This window comes from Lepisosteus oculatus, chromosome 14, assembly GCF_040954835.1.
Source record: "Lepisosteus oculatus isolate fLepOcu1 chromosome 14, fLepOcu1.hap2, whole genome shotgun sequence".
Taxonomy (NCBI): Eukaryota; Metazoa; Chordata; class Actinopteri; order Semionotiformes; family Lepisosteidae; genus Lepisosteus; species Lepisosteus oculatus.
Window position 1 is genome coordinate 39,613,157 of NC_090709.1, and position 10,010 is coordinate 39,623,166.

The 10,010-nt window shown below is 52.8% G+C and overlaps 1 protein-coding gene across 1 annotated transcript; it reads right to left on the reverse strand.

Annotated features, from left to right (window-relative positions):
* Positions 1–551: 551 nt before the first annotated feature.
* LOC138242465 (cell adhesion molecule 4-like) lies at positions 552–8,659 on the reverse strand. Its single transcript, XM_069197994.1, has 7 exons — positions 8,381–8,659; positions 6,969–7,316; positions 5,605–5,916; positions 2,985–3,257; positions 2,620–2,883; positions 1,153–1,275; positions 552–710 (listed from the first exon to the last, which is right to left on the reverse strand). Exons 1-7 carry the CDS (start codon positions 8,445–8,447, stop codon positions 652–654), a joined length of 1,446 nt encoding a protein of 481 aa, XP_069054095.1. The 5' UTR covers positions 8,448–8,659; the 3' UTR covers positions 552–651.
* Positions 8,660–10,010: the final 1,351 nt, after the last annotated feature.

The window sequence follows — 10,010 nt, forward strand, 5'->3', positions numbered from 1 at the left end:
CCCCACCCCCACCCCCCTCTGTGTACAGCAGAGCCCCCTGTCCTGACTGGAGGAGCTCACCCAGCTGTGTCTGGAGAGAAGCCAGGGTATCGGCTTCAACCACAGGGCTGGGCAGCTTGTTCCACACCCCCACCCCCCTCTGTGTACAGCAGAGCCTCCTGTCCTGACTGGGTGCGTGTCTGTGTGTCTGTGTGTCTGTGTGTCTGTGTGTCTGTGTGTCTGTGTGTCTGTGTGTCTGTGTGTCTGTGTGTGAGTGTGTGTGTGTGTGAGTGTGTGAGTGTGCGTGCCCTGCAGTGGGCTGGTGTCTCGAACCCGTCCCGCACACAGAGGGTAGAAGACGGGTGGGGTGGAGGTATTGTCTCCCCTGGGGGTTTGGGATCTCCCCGTCCTGCTGGTCCTCGCTCCCTCTCTTCGGAATGGGGCCGGCTCCCGTGAGGAATGAGGAATGAGGAATGAGGAATGAGGAATGAGGAATGAGGAATGAGGAATGAGGAATGAGGAATGAGGAATGAGGAATGAGGAATGAGGAATGAGGAATGAGGAATGAGGAATGAGGAATGAGGAATGAGGAATGAGGAATGAGGAATGCGCGCCGGGGAGCGGTAGAGACGGCGGTGGTGCCCCTCGCCGCCCCGGGGGGAGACGGGCCCCTCAGGACCGGCCCTCTCCGGGCTCTCCGCGGCGCCCCCGCGTCCGCGCCTGGGAAGAGACTGCCACCGGGGGGGCCCGGGGCCGGGAGAGGGGGAGGAGCCACTGTGAGAGCCGATCGGTCCCTGGGCCGGGCGCTGGACCGGTGTGAGTGGCCAGCTGTTGTTTCAGTGTCCAGTCTGTGTGTCACTGTGGCGGTCTGTGTGGGTCAGTCTGTGTGCCACTGTGACAGTCTGTGTGGGTCAGTCAGTGTGCCACTGTGACAGTCTGTGTGTCACTGTGCCAGTCTGTGTGGGTCAGTCAGTGTGCCACTGTGACAGTCTGTGTGGGTCAGTCACTGTGCCACTGTGACAGTCTGTGTGTGCCAGTCAGTGTGCCACTGTGGCAGTCTGTGTGTGCCAGTCAGTGTGCCACTGTGCCAGTCTGTGTGGGTCAGTCAGTGTGCCAGTCTGGGCGCAGTGTGTGGGTCTGGCTGTCCAGTGCTCAGGTCTTTAGTGCCCTCACCTCTCCTCCTGGCCTTGTGCCACGCGGTGACCACAGCTGCGATCATCCCCAGCAGGCCGCCGGCCATCAGCGCCGCGTACGCCGAGTAGAAAGTGGAGGTGATGCCGAAGGGGTTCCCCTGCACTGGGCGGGGCAGAAGAGGGAAAGGGCTGAGGGCACTGGTGCCACACTCTGCCCCGCCTGGAGGAACTTCACACTGACAACCTGATACTCGCCCCCTGCGTACTCGATCACTGCCAGCCCGCGTAATCGATTTCCTCCATAACCCGTCTCCTCCAGCCCACATAATCGATTTCCTGTGTAAACTGTCGCTGCCAGCCCATATGATCGATTTCCTGCTTACTCGATCTCCTCCAGCCCATATAATCGATTTCCTGTATAATCTATCGCTGCCAGCCCATATAATCGATTTCCTGTGTACTCGATCTCCTCCAGCCCATATAATCGATTTCCTGTATAATCTATCGCTGCCAGCCCATATAATCGATTTCCTGCGTACTCGGATCTCCTCCAGCCCATATAATCGATTTCCTGTATAATCTATCGCGTCCAGCCCATATAATCGATTTCCTGTGTACTCGGATCTCCTCCAGCCCAGATAATCGATTTCCTGTATAATCTATCGCTGCCAGCCCATATAATCGATATCCTGTGTACTCGGATCTCCTCCAGCCCATATAATCGATTTCCTGCGTACTCGATCTCCTCCAGCCCATATTATCGATTTCCTGTGTACTCGGATTTCCTCCAGCCCATATAATCGATTTCCTGCGTACTCGGATCTCCTCCAGCCCATATAATCGATTTACTGTATAATCTATTGCGTCCAGCCCATATAATCGATTTCCTGTGTACTCGGATCTTCTCCAGCCCATATAATCGATTTCCTGTATAATCTATCGCTGCCAGCCCATATAATCGATATCCTGTATAATCTATCGCTGCCAGCCCATATAATCGATATCCTGTGTACTCGGATCTCCTCCAGCCCATATAATCGATTTCCTGTATAATCTATCGCTGCCAGCCCATATAATCGATTTCCTGTATAATCTATCGCTGCCAGCCCATATAATCGATATCCTGTGTACTCGGATCTCCTCCAGCCCATATAATCGATTTCCTGTATAATCTATCGCTGCCAGCCCATATAATCGATTTCCTGTATAATCTATCGCTGCCAGCCCATATAATCGATATCCTGTGTACTCGGATCTCCTCCAGCCCATATCATCGATTTCCTGTATAATCTATCGCTGCCAGCCCATATAATCGATTTCCTGCATAACCGATCTCCTCCAGCCCACATAATCGATCTCCTGCCAAGCAGATCTCCGGCAGTCCACTCGCTCAACTTCCTGCTTGACCCCCCCGCCTGTCAGATAGATCGCTGCCGCCCCGCCCCCCCCCCCCGGCCCCCGCCATCGATGGCCCCCCGCGACCGAGCGCTCGCAGCCCGCGCAGTACCTGTCAGCCGGCTCCTCCGCCGGGCGAAGCAGATCCCGTCGTTCAGGGCCTCGCACCAGTACTCCCCGCCGTCCCCCGGGCCCAGCGAGGGGATCGGGAGCGAGTGGCCCCGGGCGCCCTGCACGGACAGGGGCCGGTCCGGATGGCTGGGGGCCCGGCGGTACCAGGAGACGCGGTGGGGGCCCACCAGGTCCGGGACGCAGGTCAGAGCCGCCGGGCCGCCCGGGGGGACCGAGAGGCGGACGGGGTCCTGCTCGGGACACACTGGGTGGAGGGGACGGAGAGAGTGGACGGGGGTCAGCGTCGGCGGGGAGGGGCGGGCGGTGGAGGAGGAAGAGGAGGAAGAGGGGAGAGGCGGCCCTCACCCGTCAGGACGAACTCCCACACGGCCTCGCCCGCCGAGCACTTGTACCGGCCGCTGTGGCGCAGCGACGCCGCGGTGATCGCCAGCGACCCGTTCCGGGACACGACGGGTCCCTTCTCCCTGCGCGCGCTCCTCGTCTCCGCCGCGCCCGTGTCCGGGCAGGTCACCTGCCCGAAGGGGGTGTGCCAGGTGACCGGCCATCCCACCCTGGAGCAGCCACGGAAGCAGGGGAGCTCGACCGGCCCTCCCATTGCCACGGAGACATAGATCTGAACTGCGGGGGGGGACACCGGCGCGTCAGACAGAGGTTCCCTGGACCCCGGGGTCTCGACCCGCTGATCCCCCCTGCAGAGCCGGGGTATCGGCTTCAGCAGCCACAGAACCTGAAGTCTAGACAGGGTTCACACTCGGAAACGGATTCAGACTCGGAAACTGAAGTGGAAACAGGTTCAGACTCGGAAACTGAAGCAGAAACAGGTTCAGACTCGGAAACTGAATTGGATTCGGATTCAGACTCAGAAACTGAAGTGCAAACAGATTCAGACTCGGAAACTGAATTGGATTCGGATTCAGACTCAGAAACTGAAGTGCAAACAGATTCAGACTCGGAAACTGAATTGGATTCGGATTCAGACTCAGAAACTGAAGTGCAAACAGATTCAGACTCGGAAACTGAAGTGCAAACGGATTCAGACTCAGAAACTGAAGTGCAAACAGATTCAGACTCGGAAACTTAAGTGGATTCGGATTCAGACTCGGAAACTGAAGTGGAAACGGATTCAGACTCGGAAACTGAAGTGCAAACGGATTCAGACTCAGAAACTGAAGTGCAAACAGATTCAGACTCGGAAACTTAAGTGGATTCGGATTCAGACTCGGAAACTGAAGTGGAAACGGATTCAGACTCGGAAACTGAAGTGGAAACAGATCCCGACTCGGAAACTGAAGCGGAAACGGATTCAGACTCGGAAACTGAAGCGGATTCGGATTCAGACTCGGAAACTGAAGCAGATTCGGATTCAGATTCAGACTCAGAAACTGAAATGCAAACAGATTCAGACTCGGAAACTGAAGTGGATTCAGATTCAGACTCGGAAACTGAAGTGGATTCGGATTCAGACTCGGAAACTGAAGTGGATTCAGATTCGGATTCAGACTCGGAAACTGAAGTGGATTCAGATTCAGACTCGGAAACTGAAGTGGATTCAGATTCGGATTCAGACTCGGAAACTGAAGTGCAAGCAGATTCAGACTCAGAAACTGAAGCGGAAACGGATTCAGACTCGGAAACTGAAGCGGAAACGGATTCAGACTCGGAAACTGAAGTGCAAACGGATTAAGACTCGGAAACTGAAGTGGAAACAGATCCCGACTCGGAAACTGAAGCGGATTCGGATTCAGACTCGGAAACTGAAGCAGATTCGGATTCAGATTCAGACTCAGAAACTGAAATGCAAACAGATTCAGACTCGGAAACTGAAGTGGATTCGGATTCAGACTCGGAAACTGAAGTGGATTCGGATTCAGACTCGGAAACTGAAGTGGATTCAGATTCGGATTCAGACTCGGAAACTGAAGTGGATTCAGATTCAGACTCGGAAACTGAAGTGGATTCAGATTCGGATTCAGACTCGGAAACTGAAGTGCAAGCAGATTCAGACTCAGAAACTGAAGCGGAAACGGATTCAGACTCGGAAACTGAAGCGGAAACGGATTCAGACTCGGAAACTGAAGTGCAAACGGATTAAGACTCGGAAACTGAAGTGGAAACAGATCCCGACTCGGAAACTGAAGCGGATTCGGATTCAGACTCGGAAACTGAAGCAGATTCGGATTCAGATTCAGACTCAGAAACTGAAATGCAAACAGATTCAGACTCGGAAACTGAAGTGGATTCAGATTCAGACTCGGAAACTGAAGTGGATTCGGATTCAGACTCGGAAACTGAAGTGGATTCAGATTCAGACTCTGAAACTGAAGTGGATTCAGATTCGGATTCAGACTCAGAAACTGAAGTGGATTCAGATTCGGATTCAGACTCAGAAACTGAAGTGCAAACAGATTCAGACTCTGAAACTGAAGTGGATTCAGATTCAGACTCGGAAACTGAAGTGGATTCGGATTCAGACTCGATAACTGAAGTGGATTCAGATTCAGACTCTGAAACTGAAGTGGATTCAGATTCAGACTCTGAAACTGAAGTGGATTCAGATTCAGACTCGGAAACTGAAGTGGAAACAGATTCAGACTCTGAAACTGAAGTGGATTCGGATTCAGACTCAGAAACTGAAGTGGATTCAGATTCAGACTCGGAAACTGAAGTGGAAACAGATCCCGACTCAGAAACTGAAGCGGATTCGGATTCAGACTCGGAAACTGAAGCAGATTCGGATTCAGATTCAGACTCAGAAACTGAAATGCAAACAGATTCAGACTGGGAAACTGAAGTGGATTCAGATTCAGACTCGGAAACTGAAGTGGATTCAGATTCAGACTCGGAAACTGAAGCGGATTCGGATTCAGACTCGGAAACTGAAGCGGATTCGGATTCAGACTCGGAAACTGAAGCGGAAACGGACTCTGGGCCCGGGGGTCCAGCAGCAGAACCCGCAGTGACTCACCGGTCAGCTGCGTCACCTGGTAGCTGAGGCAGCGTGTCCCCTCCAGCACCACGCAGTAGTAATCGCCGCTGTCCTCCCGGCGGGGGTCCCGGAGGAGGAGGGAGGAGGAGTTGCCGTCGGAGACCCGCGCCCACTCCCCCAGATCTTCCACCAGCGACGGTGGGTCGGTGCCCGGGAGAGTGGGGACCGCCCTCCGGTGATGGTACCACAGGACGGTCCTGCCCTTGGGCGCAGAGCCATCGGTGCAGCTCAGACTCGTGCTGTCCCCCTCGTGACAGGTCCCCTTGACGTCTTCCAGCTTCCTGGCGCAGACTGTGGGAGGTGCAGGGAAACTGAGTGGGTGGGTGGCAGCCACAGATCTCTCTTCTCTGTCTACCTGCTGCAGTTCTGACTTCTCTCCTGACGGGCAGCCGATCTGACTTCCCTTTCCAAAGGCAGCGGATCTGACCTCTGTCCCCACAGGCAGCGGATCTGACTTCTCTGTCTAACTGCTGCAGATCTGACTTCTCTCCCGACAGGCAGGAGATCTGAGATCCTCTCCCGACAGGCAGCAGATCTGAGATCCTCTCCTGACAGACAGCGGATTTGACTTCTCTTTCTAAAGGCAGCGGATCTGACCTCTGTCCCCACAGGCAGCAGATCTCTCATTACAGTCAGTGGATCTCACTTGTTCTGACAGGCAGCAGATCTGACTTCCCTCTTAACAGGCAGCAGATCTGACTTCTCTAGCTAATGTCAGCAGATCTGACGACTGTCCTCTCCGATAGCAGATCTGACTTCCCTCTTAACAGGCAGCAGATCTGACTTCTCTAGCTAATGTCAGCGGATCTGACGACTGTCCTCTCCGATAGCAGATCTGACTTGAACTTGAACTTGAACTTCATTACCATATGTAACCGGTACTGGTACAATGGAATTCTTACTTACAGAAAGTCTCTCGATTGTAAAACAAGTGTAAAAAACAAGACAAAGTGCAAACAGACTTCCCTCTTAACAGGCAGCAGATCTGACTTCTCTAGCTACTGTCAGCGGATCTGACGACTGTCCTCTCCGATAGCAGATCTGACTTCCCTCTTAATAGGCAGCAGATCTGACCTCTTTCTAAAGGCAGCAGATCTGTTCTCTTTCCCCACAGGCAGCAGATCTGACTTCTCTCATTACAGTCAGTGGATCTCACTTGTTCTGACAGGCAGCAGATCTGACTTCTCTAGCTACTGTCAGCGGATCTGAGGACTGTCCTCTCCGATAGCAGATCCGACTTCCCTCTTAAGAGGCAGCAGATCTGACCTCTTTCCCGACAGCCTATCCAGCAGGTATGAAATGACCAAGCAGCCCGAGGCAGAGAGAGGAGCCCTTCACCTCACCTGTCAGGCTGTACTGTCTGCGACTGATGAGGCGGCCATCTTCCCATTCCTCGTACCAGTACAATCCCGAGTCGGACTCAGTAAGGTTGGTGATCTTGATGGTTTGTGTTCCTGCGCTGATTGCCTTACCGGTTTTAGAATCGAAATACTGGCTAGACATCCCTGAAACCAATACCCGGCCCGTTAGGTCTGGGACAGCGCTCGTGTTCCGTGACAAGTCAGAAACCACCTCCGGTCGATCCGCAGTTTGCCGGAAGATTTTGCATTCGATGACGGTATTCCTGCACGTCAGGGAGATCGCCCCCCCTCGGCTGACGAACTGCAGCTCTGCATCGGGCTGTGGGTGCTCTGCAGGGAGAGGGGAGGACACAGGATAGTAGGGTAGCCCAGAGCACCGACTGTCCTCCCCTCCCCAAACACACACACACACAGTCCACACTGACTGTCCACACACACACACACAGTCCACACTGACTGTCCACACACACACACACACACACACACTGTCCACACTGACTGTCCACACACACACACACACACACACACACACACACACAGTCCACACTGACTTTCCCCACACACATACACTGTCCACACTGCCTGTCCCCACACACACACAGTCCACACTGACTGTAAATACACACACACTGTCCATACTGACTGTCCACACACACACACACAGTCCACACTGACTGTAAATACACACACACTGTCCACACTGACTGTCCACACACACACACAGTCCACACTGACTGTAAATACACACACACTGTCCATACTGACTGTCCACACACACAGTCCACACTGACTGTAAATACACACACACTGTCCACACTGACTGTCCACACACACATACACTGTCCACACTGACTGTCCACACACACTTACACTGTCCACACTGACTTTCCCCACACACATACACTGTCCACACTGACTGTCCACACACACTCTGTCCCTACTGACTGTCCACACACACACACACACTGTCCACACTGACTTTCCCCACACACACACAGTCCCCACCGACTGTCCACACACACACACCCTGGACAGGACACCAGTCCATCACAGGACACACACACACACACACACACACACACACACACACACACACACACACACACTGTCCACATTGACTGTCCACACACACACTGATGGTAGACACACACGGTCCACACACACACACACACTGTCCACACATGCACTGCTCATACACTGTTCACACACACGGTCACATAAGCACATTCCAGGTAGTCGAGTCCAGGAGTATAGCTGATCCTGATCAAGTTGACACTGCTCCAGGTACTCACATTGAGGATTAGAGTAAAACCTGGCAGTTCAACACCCTAATTTCTCTCTGCAGACATCACCTGTCCTGTGAGGTCCAGTGTGTTGAGGAGGGAGGCTCTTACCTGTGTTGAGGTGAGCAGTGTGGAGTAGCAGCACCAGCAGCAGTCCTCTCTCAGTGTCCACACTCATTCTCACCCTGTCCCTGTGATCACTCTCTGCTCTGTATCTCTCCAGGACAAGCACAGCGCCTCAGGGTGTGTGAGAGTCGGTGTCTTATTCTGAGAGCTGTGACGCAATTTCCCTTACACTGCTGGGCTGTAAGCATGTCTGATCTGATGTGTCTCCTCTCTGTCTGATCTACTGAATCACACTGACGATCAGACTGCAGTGTGTGTCTCCTCTCTGTCTGATCTACTGAATCACACTGACGATCAGACTGCAGTGTGTGTCTCCTCTCTGTCTCATCTACTGAATCACACTGATGATCAGACTGCAGTGTGTGTCTCCTCTCTGCCTGATCTACTGAATCCACACTGACGATCAGACTGCAGTGTGTGTCTTCTCTCTGTCTGATCTATTGAATCCACACTGACGATCAGACTGCAGTGTGTGTCTCCTCTCTGTCTGATCTACTGAATCACACTGACGATCAGACTGCAGTGTGTGTCTTCTCTCTGTCTGATCTACTGAATCACACTGACGATCAGACTGCAGTGTGTGTCTCCTCTCTGTCTGATCTACTGAATCACACTGACGATCAGACTGCAGTGTGTGTCTCCTCTCTGTCTGATCTACTGAATCACACTGACGATCAGACTGCAGTGTGTGTCTCCTCTCTGTCTGATCTACTGAATCACACTGACGATCAGACTGCAGTGTGTGTCTCCTCTCTGTCTGATCTACTGAATCACACTGACGATCAGACTGCAGTGTGTCTCCTCTCTGTCTGATCTACTGAATCACACTGACGATCAGACTGCAGTGTGTGTCTTCTCTCTGTCTGATCTACTGAATCACACTGACGATCAGACTGCAGTGTGTGTCTCCTCTCTGTCTGATCTACTGAATCCACACTGACGATCAGACTGCAGTGTGTGTCTTCTCTCTGCCTGATCTACTGAATCACACTGACGATCAGACTGCAGTGTGTGTCTCCTCTCTGTCTGATCTACTGAATCACACTGACGATCAGACTGCAGTGTGTGTCTCCTCTCTGTCTGATCTACTGAATCACACTGACGATCAGACTGCAGTGTGTCTCCTCTCTGCCTGATCTACTGAATCACACTGACGATCAGACCGCAGTGTGTGTCTCCTCTCTGTCTGATCTACTGAATCACACTGACGATCAGACTGCAGTGTGTCTCCTCTCTCTGATCTACTGAATCACACTGACGATCAGACCGCAGTGTGTGTCTCCTCTCTGTCTGATCTACTGAATCACACTGACGATCAGACTGCAGTGTGTGTCTTCTCTCTGTCTGATCTACTGAATCACACTGACGATCACACTGCAGTGTGTGTCTTCTCTCTGTCTGATCTACTGAATCACACTGACGATCAGACTGCAGTGTGTGTCTCCTCTCTGTCTGATCTACTGAATCACACTGACGATCAGACTGCAGTGTGTGTCTCCTCTCTGTCTGATCTACTGAATCACACTGACGATCAGACCGCAGTGTGTGTCTCCTCTCTGTCTGATCTACTGAATCACACTGACGATCAGACTGCAGTGTGTCTCCTCTCTCTGAT

Bases quoted from the DNA above. Each gene is read 5' to 3' on its own strand.
- LOC138242465 (XM_069197994.1), bottom strand. From the start codon at position 8,447: ATGAGTGTGGACACTGAGAGAGGACTGCTGCTGGTGCTGCTACTCCAC. The intron at 5,917-6,968 runs GTGAGGTGAAGG...CACCTCCCACAG, and splicing joins CAGACAGTACAGCCTGACAG to TCTGCGCCAGGAAGCTGGAA. The intron at 711-1,152 runs GTGAGGGCACTA...CCCCGGTGGCAG, and splicing joins GCACAAGGCCAGGAGGAGAG to TCTCTTCCCAGGCGCGGACG.